This window comes from Balaenoptera borealis (assembly GCF_965194805.1).
Source record: "Balaenoptera borealis genome assembly, chromosome: X".
Lineage (NCBI taxonomy): Eukaryota > Metazoa > Chordata > Mammalia > Artiodactyla > Balaenopteridae > Balaenoptera > Balaenoptera borealis.
This window is the reverse complement of record NC_138881.1, coordinates 99,631,661-99,653,119: the sequence shown is the minus strand read 5'-3', so window position 1 is coordinate 99,653,119 and position 21,459 is coordinate 99,631,661. Positions and strand designations below refer to the sequence as shown.

The 21,459-nt window shown below is 39.2% G+C and overlaps 1 protein-coding gene across 2 annotated transcripts in view; it reads right to left on the bottom strand.

Annotated features, from left to right (window-relative positions):
• IL13RA1 (interleukin 13 receptor subunit alpha 1) overlaps positions 1 to 21,459 on the bottom strand; it is a 67,143-nt gene that overhangs the window by 10,592 nt on the left and 35,092 nt on the right. For both annotated transcript variants that reach the window (XM_082377342.1, XM_082377341.1), the window contains exons 5-10: positions 21,260 to 21,447; positions 18,569 to 18,720; positions 12,775 to 12,822; positions 12,355 to 12,487; positions 8,810 to 8,906; positions 5,900 to 5,984 (exon numbers count right to left, since the gene is read on the bottom strand). In XM_082377342.1, coding sequence (XP_082233468.1) covers positions 5,900 to 5,984; positions 8,810 to 8,906; positions 12,355 to 12,487; positions 12,775 to 12,822; positions 18,569 to 18,720; positions 21,260 to 21,447 — 703 coding nt within the window. The remainder of the gene's footprint in view (positions 1 to 5,899; positions 5,985 to 8,809; positions 8,907 to 12,354; positions 12,488 to 12,774; positions 12,823 to 18,568; positions 18,721 to 21,259; positions 21,448 to 21,459) is intronic.

Below are 21,459 nucleotides of genomic sequence, written 5' to 3'. Positions count from 1 at the left end.
GGACTGAAAGCAGTGCTTTGTAGGAAAGTGTTAGCTTATAAATGTAGATTAAATGATAGATGAGAAAAATCATCATCGTTTCACAACCCCTAATGAGATTATTGATTCAAGCAAGGATACTAATTGGCCAATAAAAAGCATCAGCTGAAGAGTTGACAGGGTGCTAACATTAACACCACACAGATTATCTTCAGGTGGCAAGGGGAGGAAACGTGTAGATGGCAGGAGGGGACATGCTATTATCACCTTAAATACAGTGGTCCATCTCACTAATGGTGGGACAACTGGATATTATCTGTCTCCTGACAATTGGGACAGTTGGAAATATTTAAATATGGACTGAGTATTAGATGATATTAAGGAATTAATAATTTTTAAAGTGCGGCCATGCTATTTTGGCTATGTAGAAAAGCGATCTTAGCTTTTAAAGATACACACTGAAGTTAAAAAAAAAATTCAGCAGTATTTGGAAGTCAATTCCAAGATAAAAAGCTGCTTTCCAATCAGGAATTCAAAACTGGCACAGTACTGAAAATGTAATTGGTTTCCAAGAAGCGGAGGAAGAATAGATAATATTTTATGGATGAAAAAGAAATGCAGATGCAGAAGAGAAGCAATTCCCTCCGCAAAGCCCCCCTACCCCGCAAATATGGCCAGCAGCCCAATTAGTCACACAGAAAAGGCAAACAGCAAAGCAACAGGAAAAAATGCTGTTGGCCAAAATGTTACTACAGTGATGAACAAAACATTGTCAAAACAGTAGAAACCTTAAGGAAAATGATACAGAAGATTTAATTTATTGGTGGCCACACCTAAATAAGTTTTTTTTTTTAACAACCACTACTGATGGTGCAGCGTGGAAGAAGAAAGTGTTTAGAAAGGGCATGGATTCTTTCTTGGGATTAGAAGTTGGTAAATTTGGGCTACAATGGCTTCTACTTCAGGTTCTGCAATTCTCTCTCTATGTGATAGTCCTTGAGAAATTTCTCCATGGTCCCCATCTTTAAAGTGAGGAGTTGGACTAGAATCTAGAGTTTTGAAAATTTATAGTTAAAGACAACTAAACATGTAAACATACACCTCATTAGATGACCTCTAGGGCAATGTTCACTCCATAATTATTCATTCCCTAATTCGATGATTCTAGAAGTAAAAGGACAGTCTTCCTGATGCATATGCAGTTCAATTTTCGAGAACTGCTGCCATGTAGAGAAAGTAGATTATTCATTTGGTTAAAAAGCAAACATGGAAATTTGTTCTATTACCCTTTCCCCTGTCTGGCATTTTTATTATACTTTTAGTTTTAAACACTGATTTTATTTAATGGTCTGCAACCACCGCAAACAAAAACATCTTATGCTTTTAGTGGTCCATCTTGTCAGTGTATCCACCTCACTAAATTATAGAATTATCTGACTCATCAGGACAACATATTATCCTCTAGACAGCAAATTGAAAAAAAGCAATTTTCCCATCTCTGAGAAAGATAATTGATCTGATTTTGCTGTCAATGTTACCATCATTCACTCTATCACCCAGGCTTGAAACCTTGAAATTATTTTTTACTCTCGCCACCTTTCATCACCCACACAGAGTCACCAAGTCGTAATGAGTTTCCTTTAATAATGTCTCTTGCATCAATCTCCTCTGCTACCACCTAAGTTCAAATCCCTATTATCTCACAGACCTGGATGACCACAATATTCTCTTTTCCCTTAATGACTTGTACAGCGTTTCTTTTTATTATAAAAGTAATACATGCTCATTACAGGCAATTTGGAAATTTCAGAAAGGTAGAGAGAGAATAATATCAATTATCCACAATCTTCCTGCCCAGAGATGATTATTTTGACCCATTTCCTTCCACTCATTGTTCTATGTATATATTGATGCGTTTTTTATAAAAATTAGGATTGTAATACACTACACATTTATGATATGTTTCTTACACTTACACCGTGAGTATTTTGCTAGGACATTAAATGCTTTGAAAACCTAACTTTTTTTTTTAATTTATTATTTATTTATTTATTTATTTTGGCTGTGTTGGGTCTTTGTTTCTGTGCGAGGGCTTTCTCTAGTTGCAGCAAGCGGGGGCCACTCTTCATCGCGGTGCGCAGGCCTCTCACTATCGCGGCCTCTCTTGTTGCGGGGCACAAGCTCCAGACGCGCAGGCTCAGTAGTTGTGGCTCACGGGCCCAGCCGCTCCGCGGCATGTGGGATCTTCCCAGACCAGGGCTCGAACCCATGTCCCCTGCATTAGCAGGCAGATTCTCAACCACTGCGCCACCAGGGAAGCCCCCAAAAACCTAACTTTTTAAAAAACTTATTCTTGATTGTTGATGTTTCCTTAGTTTCTAATTTTTCGTTTTAGAAACAAATGCTACATTGACCATCCTTGTACCACTGTTGGATTATTTCCCTAAAATAGATTCCTAAAGAAGTAATTACAAGATCAAAGATTCTTGTTACATTTTACCAGGTTGCCCTCCAGAAAGAACACATACCATTTTACAGGCCCACCAGCGTTGCATGAAAAGTGCCAGTTCCCCACCCACTTGTTAACACTGGATATTATCACTTTTTAGAAATTTATTAAGCTGGAAATTTATATCTCATCAATGCTCTGGTTGTATGTCTTGTATATATCAGTGAGTCCAAACATGTTTTCACAGACATTGGACATTTGTGTCATGGCACTTTGACTGTCTTCATTCTGCTAAAAGGGGTAGCAAACTCAAATGCTTTTCAGGGGTCTGGCATGTTAGGTCAACATGTGAAACCACAGTGGGAATTAGGAATGGTAGGGCCTGAGATGAACTGGTAGAGTGCATGCCCTGCTTAAGATCCCAAATTGAAAAATTTTAAATACACCACGCTGGCCAAACAAAACATCTGTGGGGCAAATTCAGGACTAGGTTCCCAGTTTGCTACCATGCTAGCGCCTCCCCTCTCTAATCCATTCCCTCCAGGTTGTTGTCAGAATGATAGGTGTGGAGAGAAGGGAACCCTCCTACACTGTTGGTGGGAATGTAAATTGGTGCAGCCACTATGGAGAACAGTATGGAGGTTCCTTAAAAAAACTAAAAATAGAGCTACCATATGATCCTGCAATCCCACTCCTGGGCATATATCTGGAGAAAAACATGGTCTGAAAGGGTACCCCAATGTTCATTGCAGCACTGTATACAATAGCCAAGACATGGAAGCAACCTAAATGTCCATTGACAGAGGAATGGATAAAGAAGATGTGGTACATATATACAATGGAATATTACTCAGCCATTAAAAAGAAGGAAAGAATGCCATTTGCAGCAACGTGGATGGACCTAGAGATCATCATACTGAGTGAAGTAAGTCAGACAAAGACAAATATCGTATGATATTGCTTATATGCGGAATCTTAAAAAAATGATACAAATGAACTTATTAACAAAACAGAAACAGACTCACAGACTTAGAGAAGAAACTTATGGTTACCAGGGGCAAGGGTTGGGGGGGAGGGATAGTTAGGGAGTTTGGGATTGACATGTATACACTGCTATATTTTAAATGGATAACCAACAAGGACCTACTGTATAGCACAGGGAACTCTGCTCAATATTATGTAACAACCTAAATGGGAAAATAATTTGAGAAAGAATAGATACATGTATATGTATAACTGAATCACTTTGTTGTACAACTGAAACTAACACAACATTGTTAATCAACTATACGCCAGTATAAAATAAAAAGTTATAAAAACAAAGAATGATATTCCTAACACCTTCTCATATAAGGCCAGCCATAACATGACTCCAAATCTGTTTCTCGGAACTCCCCTATCCCAACCCGGTACTTCTATCATACAGAACTCTAAGGAGGTAGTGAGGTTCCTGAGGACAAACATTCTATCTTACAAAAGGCAATGCAGCATAGTGGAAAGAAAGAGAAAAGTCTAGAATCAGACAGTCCTGGGTCAAATCTCACCTTATTATCTACTAGCTGTGTGGCTGCAGTAAAGTTATTTAACCTCACTGAGGCCCCATTTCCTCATCTGTGAAATGGTACTAACAGCACCTACACCACAGGGTGGTTATGAAGATGGAGCATTTAATACACTGTGTACACATGGTAGACTTCCAATCACTGGTTAGAGGAGTTGTTAGAATACTTGCACAGTTCTCAACCTCCAGCATCTGTCTCAGTAGCTGGCAAAATGAAGACACGTGGGTGATCCTAAGGAAAATATCTATAACAGTGATTTTCAAAGTGCGCTCCGTGAATGATCTTGCCAGGATAGGAATCATCTTTGGGCTCCTTTTAAATATGCAGATTCCTGGGACCCATCCCAGAGCCGGTGAATCCGAACTTCTGAAGGTAGGGCCCAGGATTCTATATTCCTACAAGCATTGCAGTTGACTGTGACTCAAAGCTGAAGAAACACCGTCACCTCAGTTACAGGATACCAGCCCTTCATCAGGTACCTGACTTCTGGACCTCCCTGGCTAGTGGTGCCCTATCTGGCACAGCTACCCACTGCCCATGCCCATGACTTGGTGAAAAAGTGATCCAGACGACTCTTCCTCTGACTGCATGGGAGCCTCCCTGCCTTCCTTCCCTAGCCACTGTGTATCACCCGTTATTACAAGAATCGTTTGGGCGTTAAAGATAAACGGAAAGTATTATCAGTAGTAATACTAAGCACTAACATTTACTAAGCACCTATAATGTGCCAGGCATACTAAGTGGTTTCTATGTATTAAATTAATTTAATCCACATAACAACACTGAGGCAGGTGCTATCATTACCTCCACTTTTTACACTTTTTAACAGGAAGGTTAAGGAAGTTACCTAAGGTCAAATAGATGGTAAATGACACAGCAGAGATTTGAATCCAGACAATCTGACTCCAGAGCGCAGGCTATTATCTACTATGCTGTACTATTTCCCTGAATTAACTGCCCTATGCCTGAAATTACTAATTTAAGATATATACAATAATATTGATATTTATTTCATTTAGTGTCTTTATTATTTTATTTGGGTGAATGTATTTATCAGAGAAGCCTCAAACTCTTTTGTTCCCATAAGGTCTTAGCTTTTCCAGCCACAAATTCTAGCGTGAGAGTCTGCAGCCAACTAACTCTAACAGTTCGGGTGGGTTTGCTCTAGCTCCATGTCTTCGGAGGCCAGCTTTCCAGGCAATAGCATGAACACAATCTATTTCAATTGTTTACCTTATCTTTATATTTCCCTAAATTAAGTTTTTAAAATTACTCCAGTCAGAAGACCTGCCTATTGGCTTAGTTTCATAAAGGAGGCTCCTCCCCCTGCAGGTTTAGATCAAATATGTTCCCTACCCCAGAGAGAGAATGAAGCCCCGTGACACAAGACAGGCGAAGTATTCTGGGAACTTCTTAAATGGTATGCTTGGCCTGAGATACAACATTTTAAATCAGCTCTTCTTTAATCTTTTAGATAAAATGTAGTTTAAAATAACCAGTTTTGAAATGAAATTCTGACACATGCTACAACATGGATGAACCTTGAAAATGTTATGCTAAGTGAAAGAAGCTAGCCACAAAAGGACAAATATTGTAGGATTCCATTTATATGAGGTACCCAGATTAGGCAAATTCAGAGAGACAGAAAGCAGAATAGAGGTAATCAGGGGTTGAGGGGAATGGAGAGTTATTGCTTAATGGGTACAGTTTCTGTTAGGGATGATGAAAAAGTTCTGGAAATACTGAAGATGGTTGCACAACACTGTAAATGTACTTAATGCCATTGAACTGTATACTTAAAACTGGTTAAAATGGTAAATTTTATGTTATGTTTTACCAAATTTTTTTAAAATCCCATAGCCTCCCCCCCAAAATAATCAATTTCAAACTTCACAGAGTCAGTGCTTACCAGGGTATCATCATTCTGGTCTCCAAACATTTCTTTAAAAATCTTGCCAGGATCAGGAATTGGAGGGAATATAATAATCTTGAGCCTTTAAGAAAACAGAGACATTTTTGATCAAACCTTCCATTCCATAGAAATGTCCCACTTAAATACAGCCATATTAAAAGAAGGCTTGGACAAAAGACATGGTACACAAGTCATCTTTAGTGATAATGTAGTTGTGAAAAAATTTCTAAAACAAGCTGGGAAATCGATCTCTTAAAAGTATCAAGTGTGGATAAAGCAGAGGGCCCATCAGTAGCAGACTACTTATACCCTTTCAATGAAAAAAAATTTTTCCAGCTTTATTGAGATATACTTGACAAACAAAAATTGTATAAATTTGAGGTGTACAAAGTGACATTTTAATATATGTGTACATTGTGAAATGATCATCACAATCAAGCTAATTAACACATCCATCACCTCACATAGTTATAATTGTGTGTGTGGCTCTGTGTGTGTTATCCTCTATCATTTAAATAATAATGGTGCTTTACTTATCACAGATCAGATGGGAGCTTGCTGTTTATAATTTTGAAAAAAATAATCTTCCGAGAACAGGGGGCATTCTCTTTAATTTTTCTTCCTTTTTCTTACTTGTCTCCTCTCTGTTTTTTTTTAAATTAAAAAAAATTTTTAATTGAAGTATAGTTGATTTACAATGTTGTGTTAATTACTTCTGTACAGCAAAGTGACTCAGTTATACATATATATACATTCTTTTTCACATTCTTTTCCATTATGGTTTATCACAGGATATTGAATATAGTTCCCTGTGCTATACAGTAAGACCTTGTTGTTTATCCATTCTATGCATAATAGTTTGCATCTTATAATCCCAAACTCCCACACCATCCCTCCCCCACCTCCCTCCCCCTTGGCAACCACCCCAGTCTATTCTCTATGTCTGTGATTCTGTTTCTGTTTCATAGATATGTTCATTTGGGTCACGTTTTAGATTCCACTTATAAGTGATATCATATGGTATTTGTCTTTCTCTCTCTGACTTACTTTACTTAGTATGATAATCTCTAGTTGCATCCATGTTGCTGCAAATGGCATTATTTCATTCTTTTTTATGGTTGAGTAGTATTCCGTTGTATATATGTACCACATCTTCTTTATCCATTCATCTGTCAATGGACATTTAGGTTGCTTCCATGTCTTGGCTATTGTGAATAGTGCTGCTATGAACGTAGGGGTGCACGTATCTTTTAGAATTAAAGTTTTGTCTGGACTCTCTATTTTTGCATCTGATAGTAGTACCCTTTGGTGGACCTACCTCATCTCCTAGGTCTCTAAATGTTGATGTGTCCCAGCATTCTCTTTTGTCCTCTTTATCTCCCTCACTTTATTAGTGCTCTCTTCCAGTCTTAAGGCTTTAAATCCATTTACATGCCAAGGACTCCCAAAATTCTATCTCCAGCCCAAACCTCTCCTTTAAACTCCAGATTCATGTATACAAGTACCTATTTAGCATCTCTACTTAGATATCTAATAGGTATCTCAAACTTCTCATGTTCAAAACTGAAGTCCTCACCTTTTCCCTAAAGCCAGCTCTCCTCCCAATCTTCTCCATCTTAGTAAATGGCTCTAGCATTCACTCAGTTGCTGAAGCCAAAAATCTAAGAGTTATCCTTGAATCCTCAATTTCCCTCACACCTTCAAAGACAAGCAGCCATCAGCAAGCACTATTAATTCCATCTTCAAAATATATTCCACATCAGACTACCTCTTACTACCTCCTAACTAGTCTACCGGCCTCCACTCTTGTCCAAGTCAAGTCTTCACTCAGCAATACAATGATCTTTTATGACAGTAAATCCAATCACATCCCTCCACTGATTAAAACTCTCTCATGTTTCCCCATCATGCTTAGGATAACATTTCAATTCCTTGCCACAGCCTACATGATCTGGCCCTGCCAGCCTCTCCAGCCTCATCTCCTGTTGTTCTCCCCCTTGCATGCTCTCCTCTAACAAGACACACGGAGTTCACTCCAGCCTCAGGACCTTTGCACTTGCTGTTCCTTTGGCCTAGAATACTCTTTCTTTGAATATCTGACTGGTTTGCTCCTTTAGTTCTGTCCTCAAATGTCACTTTCTCAGAGAGGCCTTCCCTGGCATCCTATGTAAGATGAGCCTCATATCACTTCCTAGCCTTTCTCCCCAGCCCAACTCCACAACTTTACTACTCACTACGTGAAACCATAGATAGGGACTTTGTTCTGTTCATTGCCACAACCCCAGCAATAACAACAGTGCCTGGCACAGAAATAGGCACTCAACAAATGTATGTTTAAAGAATACTGAAATAATGATAAAATGTTGATTCTAGAACCAGCTTAATAACCTTATTCCAACTTTAGGTATTTACTGAAAGAGCAAATAATAGCACCAGACTAGTCCCTATGATGAAATCGAGAAAGTAAAACATTCTCAAGGAATGAGTGCTGTAACTTAGAGACAACTTGAAGTTCTCTTTCCTATAGCATTAAGTAGCAACCTGTTTTGCATTCACACTAGACAAGTCATTTAATTGGTAATGGTCTCCATTTCTAAAACTTATGAGCTACCAACCAACTGTTGACAAATTAGGCATTTGAAAGAGTAGAGTGAACATAGGTCTTATCAACAATTCTAAAAATATACAAAGAGAGCACTGCCTGAGCAGAGCCCTGGGATCCAACACTTTTCTCACCAGAAAATGGGCACAATAATATTTCTTTGCCATGCCATACTACCCAAAAAGCCAGGTATAGCCAAAATGCTTCCAACACACTGGGGAAACATCAAACACACCCACAAAGAAGAAAAACCATAGCAACCAGGGTAGCAGAAACTGTCAAGCCTGCCTGGGCAGCTGCCTTACCTTTTCAGGTACAGCAGAAGGACTATGATTGCAGCCGCAACGAAGATCGGAATGATGAGTAACGTGGTTATGTAAAATGTTGGATTGGCCTTCTGACCTGGAAAATGAAAAACAAAGAGAAAGACATGAGAAATAAAACCCTTTTAGAAATAAACCAAGCAACAGTTGTGTTAGACTAATGAGATTACAGATATTTCTGCCCTCTACACCAACATATTTCCCAAAACTCTTCAATTCTCTTATCTTTTGTTATCTTAATAGTGAAAAAAAAAGTCCTGCTCTGGTGCCTAAAATTCCACGGGTGAAAAAGCACCTTAAGGGTTATCTGAAACCAGGATATCCTAACTGGTTTCAGACACTATTAACAAAGATGTTATATTTGTTAAATATGTCATCTCATTAACAGTGACTATCTTTTCTTATTGGTTACTTAGCACTATTAGAACACCTAAAATAATCCTAGCAACAACTACCACTACTATTCTTAATTGAGCAACTACTGTATGTCTGATATCATACTAGGTAATTTTGCATGCTTATATCTATGCTAAAGAGATAGATAATATTATTTCCCACTTATACAGATGAGAAGTGTAAGGCTCAGAGAGGTTTAGTGGCTTGTCCAGAGGGTTTAGTAAGTGATGGAGTCAAGCCTCAAACCCAGCACTGTCCAATTCCAAAGACTTTCATTAACTGCCTTGCTACACCTAACACTTAGAATGGCATGTCTATTTATTGGGTTGGCCAAAAAGTTTGTTCAGGTTTTTCCATAACATCTTACAGAAAACCCAAACAAACTTTTTGGCCAACCCAATATATGCTCATCTTTTCCACCAGGGCATGAAAATCTGGAAAGCATCTCAGGGCCTAACATTGTGTTAGGCAGCCTCTAAGATGACTCTAAATGATCCCTGCCTCCTGATATTCACACCCTTGTATAATTCTCTCCCCTTAAGGGTGGGCTGGACTAAATGTGTGAATAGCAACAGTGATGGGATGTCACTTCTGAGATAAGGTTATAAAGGGCTGCAGTTCTCATATTGGGTGTTTTCTCATATGCTCTTTCTTGTTTGGACCACGCACTTGGGGAAGCCAACTGCCATGTCATGAGGTAGCCCTGTGTGGAGATCCAAATGGTAAGGAACTGAGAGAGGCCTCTGTATTAGTTTCCTAGAGCTGCTGTAACAAATCACCACACACTGGTTGGCTTAAAACAGGAGAAATATATTCTCTCACAGCTCTGGAAGCTAGAAATCCCAAATCAAGGTATCAGCAGGGACATGCTCCCTCTGAAGGCTCTAGAGTAGACTCTCTCCTTGCCTCTTCCTAGCTTCTGGTGGCTCCCAGGAATCCTTGGTGTTCCTTGGATTGTAGCTGCATCACTCCAATCTCTGCCTTCATCTTCACATGGCCTTCTTCTCTGTGTTTCTGTGTATCCTCTCTTCTTCTGATAAGGATACTAGTCATTGGATTTAGGGCCTGCTCTAAGCTGGTATGACCTCATCTTAACTTGATTACATCTGCAAAAACTCTATTTCCAAATAAGGTCACATTCACAGGTACCAGGAGTTGGAACTTGAACATATCTTTTTGGGGCACATGATGCAACCTGCTACAGCCTCCATCCAGCATCCAGAGTGGAAATGAGGCTTTCCAATGACCATATGAGTGATTTTGGAAGTGGATTCTCCAGCCCCAGTCAAGCCTTCAGATGAGACTGAAGTCCCAGTCAACAGCTTGACTGGAACCTTATGAGAGAACTTGAGCCAGAGGTACCTAGCTAAGCTATGCCCAGATTTTTGAGCCATGGAAACTGTAAGATAGTAAATATGTGTTTTTTATTTTTTAATTTTTTTATTATTTTTTTAAATTTTTTGGCTGCACTGCACAGCATGTGGGATCTTAGTTCCCCAACCAGGGATCGAACCCACGCTCCCTGCATTGGAAGTATGGAGTCTTAACCACTGGACCGCCAGGGAAGTCCCAAATATGTGTTTTTTGTTTGTTTGTTTTTTTAAATTAATTTTTATTGGAGTATGGTTGCTTTACAATGTTGTGTTTTCTTGTTTTTTGTTTGTTTTTTTAAAATTAATTTTTATTGGAGTATAGTTGCTTTACAATGTTGTGTCCAAATATGTGTTTTGTAAGCCACTAATTTTGGAGGTAATTTGTTATGCAATAATAGATAACTAATACAACCTTGCCTGGCACATAGCTTGTTCAGTCTTTCAATTAATAGGGAATTGACTACTTCAATAACCTGTCTCTCTGACTGTTAGATAGCTGTCAGAAAGTTCTTAAGTTGGTCCTGTTTTGGCCCATGGTGCCACAAAAAAGATAGCCTATTCCCTCTTCTACCTGACAATACCTCAAATATTAGAATTCAGCAATTATGACTCCCTAAGCTTACTTCGTTAACTGTTCTTCTCCAAATTTTGAGATTCTTCAACATCCTGATTATCCTTTCAAAGAAAGATTCCAGTCTGCCAATGCACCTCTTACAATGTGGTGCCCAGGATGGAATACTGTATACTTTTGATGTGGCCAGGACACTGTGCCCCACCCTGCAGCATTCCCTTGTTCTGGATGCTGCACCATCACTGCTGCCTATGACTGCAATATGCCTTTGGGGGATATTTAAGGTACCGATGTTGAGTCACTTTGAGCTTACAGTCAAATAAAACCCTATATCTCACCCCACAGCACACACATCCATAAGGGACATGTCTTTCCAATCCTGTACTTGACCCTGGCACATAGCTTGCTCAGCCTCTCAATTAATAAATGAAACTGATTTTCTTCAAACCTAGATATATGTTTATCTCTATAAAATGCCATCAAGGTCATTGTCCTACTCTTGATTCTGTTACCAGCACATAGGATAGTACTCTAGCATTGCATAATCTGCAGATTTAATCATGCCTGCCTTCTATATTTTTGTTCAGGTTGTTAACAAAGATACAGACAGGACAGAAGAGAGGATAACAGCATTTGGACTGCAAATTTTCAAAGAGTTGCAAATTGTAAATTAACCCTGAGTGATTTGACAATAATTAAACAGAAAATACATTTCAATTGTAAGTATTCTCTGGCTGACGTCAAGAATGAAGAACGGGGACTTCCCTGGTGGCACAGTGGTTAAGAATCTGCCTGCCAATACAGGGGACACGGGTTCAAGCCCTGGTCCGGGAAGATCCCACATGCCGCAGAGCAACTAAGCCCATGCGCCACAACTACAGAGCCTGCGCTCTAGAGTCCACGAGCCACAACTACTAAGCCCACGTGCCACAACTACTGAAGCCTAGAGCCCATGCTCTGCAACAAAAGAAGCCACCGCAATGAGAAGCCCGCACACCACAACGAAGAGTAGCCCCCGCTCGCCACAACTAGAGAAAGCCCGTGTGCAGCAATGAAGACCCAACGCAGCCAAACATAAATAAAATTTAAAAAAAGAAAGAATGAAGAACAGCCCTTTCCCACAATCAATTTTCTGCTTCAACTTAGTTTCCATGCATCAATGGTTTAATAAAATCCCATTCTCTTACCTATACTCATTGCTTGACTCCAATTACTCCAGAGTTTGTCATCCTCATAGCATAACTTATTTGTTTTGACTCTTATTCTGACTGTGTTCAAAGTATCAGGAAGAACACCAGGGACCATGAAACAAATTGTACCCTTAGATATAAAATAAAAGCACACAAGGAATATTACCAGCTTATTCTCTTTCTCTGCTTCTGAATCCTAAATATAATTATCTGCCAAATTTTGTATATGATTAAGACTTTGTAATGCAATACAAATTATCTGACTCTAACTCCTGAAAAAGAAAATTGGCAATAATCCACAGAACAAAGTAGTCTGTTTTTTCTCAAAGCAGTTCAAATTTAGGATATGCTCACCCTGCCCCGCCCCCAATTACTCTGTGAGTTTAAGCCCAAATAGCTAAAATTGAATTTACTGACCTCTAGGTTTCCTTCAAATTCTGAATTCTGACATTTGGCCTCTTCAACCTTGAAAATATAAAAAATGAATAAATTCAAAAAGTTTTAAAGACCACACTTTATATCATTTAACTGTTTTAACAAGTTTTCTTTTATGCCATTATCCGAGGACCAGATGCAGTGAAAAAAGGTAGGTTTTTAAAAATAAGTGGTCAATTACATATCCATATGTGAAAAAAAAGAATCTTGACCCCTGCCTCACACTATTTACAAAGTCAATTCCATATGGATTGCAGATCTAAATGTGAAAGTTAAAATAAATTAATAAATAAATACATAAATACAGCAAGCTTTTAGATGAAAACATAGAACATTCTCATGACCTTAAAGTAGGAAGGTATCTTAAATAGGACCAAAAAAATATTAACCATAAAGGAAAAATTTTTATAAAATCATCTATATTAAAATTAAAAGCTTCTGTTTATCAAAAGATATCCTATTAAGGAAATTAAAAGGTAATGCATAGAGTGAGAAAAGATATTTGCAGTTTCTGACAAAGGACTTGCATATATATATAAAATATATATTTATATATAATACACACACATACATATACCTCATAAATTAATAAGAAAAAGACAGACAGCCCAATAGAAAAATGGCAAAAGACTTGAACAGACATTTCACAAGAGGATATTCAAATTGCCAATAAACATAGGAAAAAGTGCTCAACTTCATTAGTTATCAGGAAAATGCATATTAAATCCACAAGATAACGATACATGCACCTACTGGACAATACCAAGTGTTGGTGACGATGTAAAGCATCTAGCACTCTCAATTTCTGCTTTTAGTAGTGTAAATCGGCACAACCATTTGGGAAAACTTATTATCTACTAGAGACAATCATATGTAACCCTATGGCCCATATATGCGCAACAGAAATGTACACACATGTGCACCAAGAAATAAGTGTGCAAATGTTCATAAAAACTCTATTCATAAAATTCCAAACTGGAAACTATTCAAATGTCTATCAGTGGGAGAATGGATAAATCAAATGTGGTATATTGACATGATGGAATGAATGCAATGAGATGCATCTTCAACCACAGGCAACAATATCAGTGAATCTCATAAACATAACATTGAACAAGAGAAGACAGACACAAAAAAAAGTTCTGTATAATTCATTTATATAAAGTTTAAAAAGAGGCAACAAAATTAATCTATGGGATTAGAAGTCAGGATAATAATTGTTCTTTGGGAAAGTAGTGACCAAAAGGAGTCATGATTGAGCTTCTAGGGTACTGGTTATGCAAGTGAAAAATCATTTGCGAAAAATCATTGAGCTGTACATAATGACTTCTGCAATTTTTCTATAGTATACTATATATAATAAAAAGTTAAAAAAAAGAAAACTATTATGCTCCGTTGTTGAGAGTATAATATACCAAAAATGACTGGGTTAGAGAAAAGAAAGTAAAATGCATTTTCTCCTGTAAACAATTTAAGTCATGTGCTGTCTGATGTAAAGAGAATAACCAGTTCCTAAAATGTAAATATTTCCAAATCAACACATGAAAATCTGTTGCTTAGTTAAATAGTCTACTTCTGGCCAACAGGTCCATGAAAAGATGTTCAACATCACTAATCATTAGCGAAATGCAAATCAAAACCACAATGAGATATTATCTCATACTTGTTAAATGGCTATCATCAAAAAGATAAGAGACAACAAGTGCTGGAGAGGGTGTAGATAAAAGGAAACCCTCGTGCACTGCTGGTGGGAATGTAAACTGGTGCAGTCACTTTGGAAAACAGTATGGAGGTTCCTCAAAAAATTGAAAATAGAACTACCATACGATCTAGCAGCCCCAAGGAAATCCTGCCATTTGTGACAACATGGATGAAACTTGAGGGCATTATGCTGAGTGAAATAAGTCAGAGAGAGAAAGACAAATACTGTATGATCTCACTTGTATGTAGAATCCAAAAAAGTCGAATTCACTGAAGTGGAGAGTAGAATGGTAATTGCCAGAGGCTGGGGAGTGAGGAAAATGGGAAGATGTTGGTCAAGGGTGCAAATTTTCAGTTATGTGTTCTGGGGATCTAATGTACAGCATGATGATTACAGTTAATAATACTATATTGTACAGAAACTAACACAACATTGTAAATCTACTATACTCCAATAAAAATTAATAAAAAAATACTGTATTGTATACCTGAAGTTTGCTAAGAGAGATCTTAACTGTTCTCATCACACACACAAAAAAGGTAAGTTTGTGAGGTGACGGATGTGTTAACTTGTTTGTGATAATCATCTCACAATGTATATGTATATTAAATCATGTGTACACCTTAAAATAATCACATTGTACAACCTAAATATATACAATTTTTACTTGTAAATCATACCTCAATAAAGATGGAAAAAATAGTCAACTTCTATCAAAGAGATGTTTAAACATGGGACAAAGACCAGAACACACGCTATGATCTTTGGCATTCAATGTCATTCACTAAATGGTTCCTATCAGCATTTGTGAAGAGTGAAAGGCCAACTGAATGATGAAGAGCCATCCTATCAATATTTCATATAGGGGCAGAGAAAAGGCCACTCGGGGGCTACTGTACACCATGCTGGCCATTCGGAATCAGAGGCCTGCTGGGGAATCACAAGTGCCAACTACCACTTGAGGGACCAGGTTGCAGGCTGATGTCCCCCCTCCCCTGGACCATCTCCCAGATATATATATTCCAAAGTCAGCAAATCATTGTGTAAATTGATAGTTCTGGGCTCTTGTTCAAATGTAAATCTCCTTGTGTAGTTTACCAACTGCTCAGAAATTTCCGTGAGAAAAGGAAAACAAGGACACAGATCACCAAGTAGATAGCTGGCGGGGATGGAGGTGGTCAAAGACAAGTCACTTCTTACTTTATGATCCTGTCATGAGCTACCTCTGACCCAGTGCCATGTGATGGCACCAGTTCATGTTCCAGCCTACTTCCCCCTCTTAACTAGAACACCAGGCAAAAGAATTCCTCAAAAAAAGTCTTGCAAAAAGAAACAAAAAGGATCTAACCAGCAGAGCTCAAAATCAGCGAGCACACAAAAAGCTGATGACATTCTAGGGGAAGAAACAGCTGGTGAACATCTGCTAAGAGAGAGAACATTAAACTCAAGTGTATAAACAGAGTTAACTCCAAATCAAGTATAGTTCTGGTTTTGATGGATAAATTCCACAGCATAGTGTGCTCTCTTCAGTTCAGAAGTTTGCAAAAAAAAAAAAAGGTAACAATTCAACAAGAATTTATCAAGTGGTGACTATGCACATGGTCTTATACCAAGTGTTCTTGGTCAAAGCTTAATACCTGGAGACCAACCTCTGAAGTGATACTTATGAGCTATGTGGCCTGTAGCAAGTTACTTAACCTCTCTGAGCCTTAGCTGCTCAATAAGATATAGGTTAAAAGAGAACCTATTTCATCAATAGTTATGAGCTACTGTATAAGAAGTACATAGAAGAGTGTATTTGTAACACATCATAAACAGTAAGTGATGGCTGTTACTATTAACAGGAAGTATTGAGGTGGTCCCGGGGGTCAGACTTTTATGGAAATCTTGACTCTATCACTTATTAGAAATGTGACCTTACAAGTAACCTCTGAGACTGAGTTTTCTCATCTGTAAAATGGGGACAAAACAACAGGACCTTGGGACTTTCCTGGTGGTGCAGTGGTTAAGACTCCGCCTGCCAATGCAGGGGACACGGGTTCGAGCCCTGGTCTGGGAAGATCCCACATGCCGCAGAGCAACTAAGCCCGTGCGCCACAACTACTGGGCCTGCGCTCTAGAACCCGCAAGCCACAACTACTGAGCCCGTGTGCCACAACTACTGAAGGCCGTGCGCCTAGAGCCCGTGCTCCACAACAAGAGAAGCCACCACAATGAGAAGCCCATGCACCGCAACGAAGAGTAGCCCCCGCTCGCCGCAACTAGGGAAAGCCTGTGCACAGCAACAAAGACCCAACGCAGCCAAAAATAAATAAGTAAATAAATAAATTTATTTAAAAAAAAACAAAACAGGACCTAGATCCTTGGGGTTATTGTGAGGACCAAATGAGACAATTAAAATAAAGTGCTTTTTAAAATAGCTAATACATAGTAATTGCTTAATATATGTTAGCTGGTATTAGTAGCAGGAGCAGCACAAAGTAAACACCACCTAACTCCTCCCTACAGGAGCTTATATTTTTTGGTAGAGATCATGGGTAACTAGCAGGACATAATTCAGTACCAAGTGAGTAATGCAAGCAGCACGTGTCTCAGGATTTCAGACAGAAGAGAACAGTAAAGGCTGGAATAGTCAAGCATATTCGGCTTTCTGATAACTCACTTGGTTGTAAATTCAAGCCTCACCCCCTCCCCACTTGGAAGCCCTTTGCCTTTTCCTTTGTGGCATTATCTGGGGACTCCGGTTTCTGGTACGAATAATGATTATTCTATTTCAGCAAACGCCTTCATTTGCAAATGTCCAGAAGAGGTCTGCTCAGCTGTGGACCTGGTCACTCCCTCTTGGAGTTACAGCCTGTTAATGCTGGCTTATTTTAGTAAATAAAATAATTTAGTTTTTGAAACTCCCATGATGAGCTAAAGCAAGTGGACCAAGGAATCTGCCCACATGTGAGATTCAGGACTCCTTTAAAAACCAATATAATACACTTGGTTTCTAACCTCTAAAACTCAAATGCACACAGGGCCCAGGCAGGTGGCACACAAATGAGTGGGGCAGTCCCCATGGTCCTAAGGCGCCACCTTATGGCAACTACACTGTCAGGTACCACAGTTTTAAATCTGGGTAAAAAATTCAAATTTAATATACAAGCAAACAAAACCCCACTTTGTTTGTGGTCCAAACAAAAATGTTTGAGGCCCGAGTTCATGTCCTCTGCTGTAAGGCGTAACAATGCGACTGAGGCCCTGAGGTTATGCCACATCCTGTTATGCCCAGTGCCCCACAGTGACCTCTAATTAGCATGTTTTGTATTAGATTACAAATAGCGTAAATGTACATAATCCAAAAAATACTGACTACTCAGTACTGACTACTTTAGTTGCCACAAACTCCAAGAAAACTGAATGGCTGTACTGGAGCCTCCAAGTATCTACATAATCTGACCCCAGCCTCATGCTCAGACATCTCTTCCTACTATATTTTGGTCACACCAGTCTCCTTTTTCTCACACACGCCAAGTTCATTGCTGCCTCAGAGTCTTTGTACATGCTGCCCCCTCCGCCCCCAGATCGTCAAATGGCTAGCTCCTACGCATCGTTCTGGTCTCACCTCAAGTGTCATCACTATGGATGACTACCCTACCTAATATTCCCTCAGGACTTCCCATCATCCCCATTTAATTTTCTGCATAACATTCGTTCTCTAAAATTAGCTTGCTCATTTACACACTTGTTTTCTAGTAGGTAAGCTTCGTGGGAAAAAAATTCTTTTCGTCAGGTGTCATGTGCACATAAAATAGTGCCTGGCACATGGTAGGCACGTAATAAAAAATGTTTGAACAAATGAATTAATGAATGGCTGGAATCTTGCAGCCAATGCTACCATAAACTGTCAAACCTTTCACCATACTCTATTTCAGAGAAGTTTCATCATCATCATCATCATCATCATCATCATCATCAGATGACAAATCTAAGAGCTACATTTCATTGATATTTCAATTTATTACACTGTAAGAAATTCAAGTGAAAGAAAAATATCCAAATAACAACAACTATCAAAAAAAAACTTACGTAGAAAATATCATGTGTCTCAGCTTGGCTGTTATTGACTTCTACTTCATAAGATAAGCATCTGCTATAAAAATTCTGTGGATTCTTCCACTGCACGTATAAGTCACCATTTTGGAAGGAGAGATTTTTAATATGTGGAGGATCAGGTTTCACTGATAGAAATAGAAGAATACAAATTAGCTTCCAGAGTTTATTTTGATGAGATACACATATGGGTAGAGACAACGAAGGTCACAAAGTAAATCAAAATAGGGCTGATGCTTTTAATGGCCTTATATGATCAGACATACAGTTCTAGAATTTCTGATTAGCCACGATTAATATAGGGAGCTTATTTTAAACTGCCTAGTAAATGTATCTACGGAACATCTTTGGGGTGTCTGCCAGATGACACGAACTCTGATCTGCACCTGGTTAGGACATGGCTGGGGTATAATCAGGACATCTAGCTGCAACAAGGAGGGTAAAGAAAAGAAGTGCTTAGGTCCAGATATGCCTCTACGTGATGGATACCGAGGAACATCAGGTACAAGCGGTTTCCCCAGGTGACACTCACTTATGCCAATCAAAGACCACAATTAAAACATTAGCATAGTTTTCCATGGGACAACTAAGCCTGCACGCTGCGACTACAGAGCCCACGTGCTCTGGAGCCCGAGTGTCACAACAAATGAGCCCACGTGCCGCAACTAAGACCCAACACAGCCAATAAATAAATAAATATTAAAAATAAAAAAACAGCATAATTTTGTCATATGCTACAACATGGATGAAACTTGAGGACATTACGCTAAATGAAATAAGTCCATCACAAAAGGACCAATACTGTATGATTCCAGTCATATGAGGTACCTAAAGTAGTCAGTCATAGAAACAGAAAGTAGGAAGGTGATTACCAGGGGCTGGGGGAGGGAGGAGGGGGATGGGGGAGGGGGAATTAGTGTTTCATGGACATGGAGTTTCAGTATAACAAGATGAGAAAGTTCTAGAGATCTGTTGCACAACAATGTGAATATACTCAACACTACTGAACTGTACACCTGAAAATGGTTAAGATGGTATATTTAATGTTATATAATTATAACCACAATTTAAAAGAAAGTAAAAAAAAAATTAGCCTAATCAATTTAGTTTTTCAGGAGTCAACTATGCTTAAGACCGAGCAACAAAAGAGAATGGATAATTAACATAAAACAACTTGACAACGTCATCTTCTAGCTGAGAAGGATCTCCCTTTATTTTATTTTTTTAATTAATTAATTAATTTATTTATTTATCTTTGGCTGCATTGGGTCTTCCTTGCTGTGCGTGGGCTTTCTCTAGTTGCGGTGAGCGGGGGCTACTCTTCGTTGCGGTGCGCGGGCTTCTCATTGCGGTGGCTTCTCTTGTTGCAGAGCACAGGCTCTAGGCGTGCGGGCTTCAGTAGTTGTGGCACGCGGGCTCAGTAGTTGTGGCTTGTGGGCTCTAGAGCGCAGTCTCGGTAGTTGTGGCTCACGGGTTTAGTTGCCCCGCGGCATGTGGGATCTTCCCGGACCAGGGCTCGAACCCGTGTCCCCTGCATTGGCAGGCGGATTCTTAACCACTGCGCCACCAGGGAAGCCCAGGATCTCCCTTTATATCACCACTAATCTCTAGGAAGAAGAGCAGCAAAATGAGCTTTAAAAGGTCCAACGAGGACAATCTGCCAAGCCGGGGGGCGGCGGGGGGGGGCAGAGAAGGGCTTTGCTTCAGATGATCCTATTTGGCAAGTTTCCGCACACCCCCCGCATCCCAACCCCCTGCCCCGGCCTACAAACTAAGCTGCCCTGCGTGCACTACTAGAATTCATTTCCATGGCTGTCTGAAGCGGCGGTAAACAGTGTTCTACTCACAGACTTGGAAACCTCTGTCAATTCATGATTATTTGCCTATAAATTTTCTGTGTACCACTTAGCCAGAATCTGAGCTCTCTGTTGGGATATCACAACAAATAAATAAACATGATGCTTATACTACTCTGCTATAGAGATTTACAAAATGCTTTTATACAGCTCACATCATTTGGACCTTACAACAATCCTCTGAGGTCAAGAGGAACTGTGTACCCCCTTTTACAGATGAGGAAGCACTTAGAGTGTATATGCCTTGTCCAAAGTGAAGAAGCTAGGACCTTAAGCAGGTCTCTTAAGTTTTTAAGTTGAGGACTCTTTCTAGTGGGCTGAAACTCGGCTGCACTGGTTGTCCTGATTGATCAGTGCCTGGGTCACCCAGAATGTTAGACAGTTTGAATATCACCCCTGATCACTCCGCCTCCAGTCTAAGCTTTTTTTAACTAAGAGGCAGATTATCCAGGAACTATATTAAGTCACATTTATTCTGCAGCATCATCCTCTGGAGTGTAAGTAAAAGAGAACAGATCTTGAGTCAGAGAGCCCAGGTTCTAACCTCGGTTCTGCAACTGACTACTTGCTCTAAGGCTCAGTGTACTCATAAGTAAACAAGGATAAAGCATGTGGCATGTGTGCTCAATAAATATGAGAATTTCCAAGCTTGCTTCTTTAAAAAGGAGCAAAGAAATATATACATAAATATAGTCCCTTTTTTTCTGGGAAGATCTTCAAACCAAAAATCATCATTTTTTATTATTTCTATTGATGTTCAAAAAAAAAAACACTTTTATCCACACTGTCTTAGAGGACTTCTAAAACGTACCATGAGAAGTTAAAGGCACTATATTGAAGGATGGTCTGATTTTTCCTGCATTGTCCTTGACCATTACTTGGACACTGTGTTGTTCAAAACTGGAATCCTTCACCTTAGTCAGAGCAAAGGAACAACCAATGTGTTGACCTTCTCTATAGATGTCTTCACACTGAAGAATTTTTCCTAGGCTGCTGTGCCTGCAAGATAAA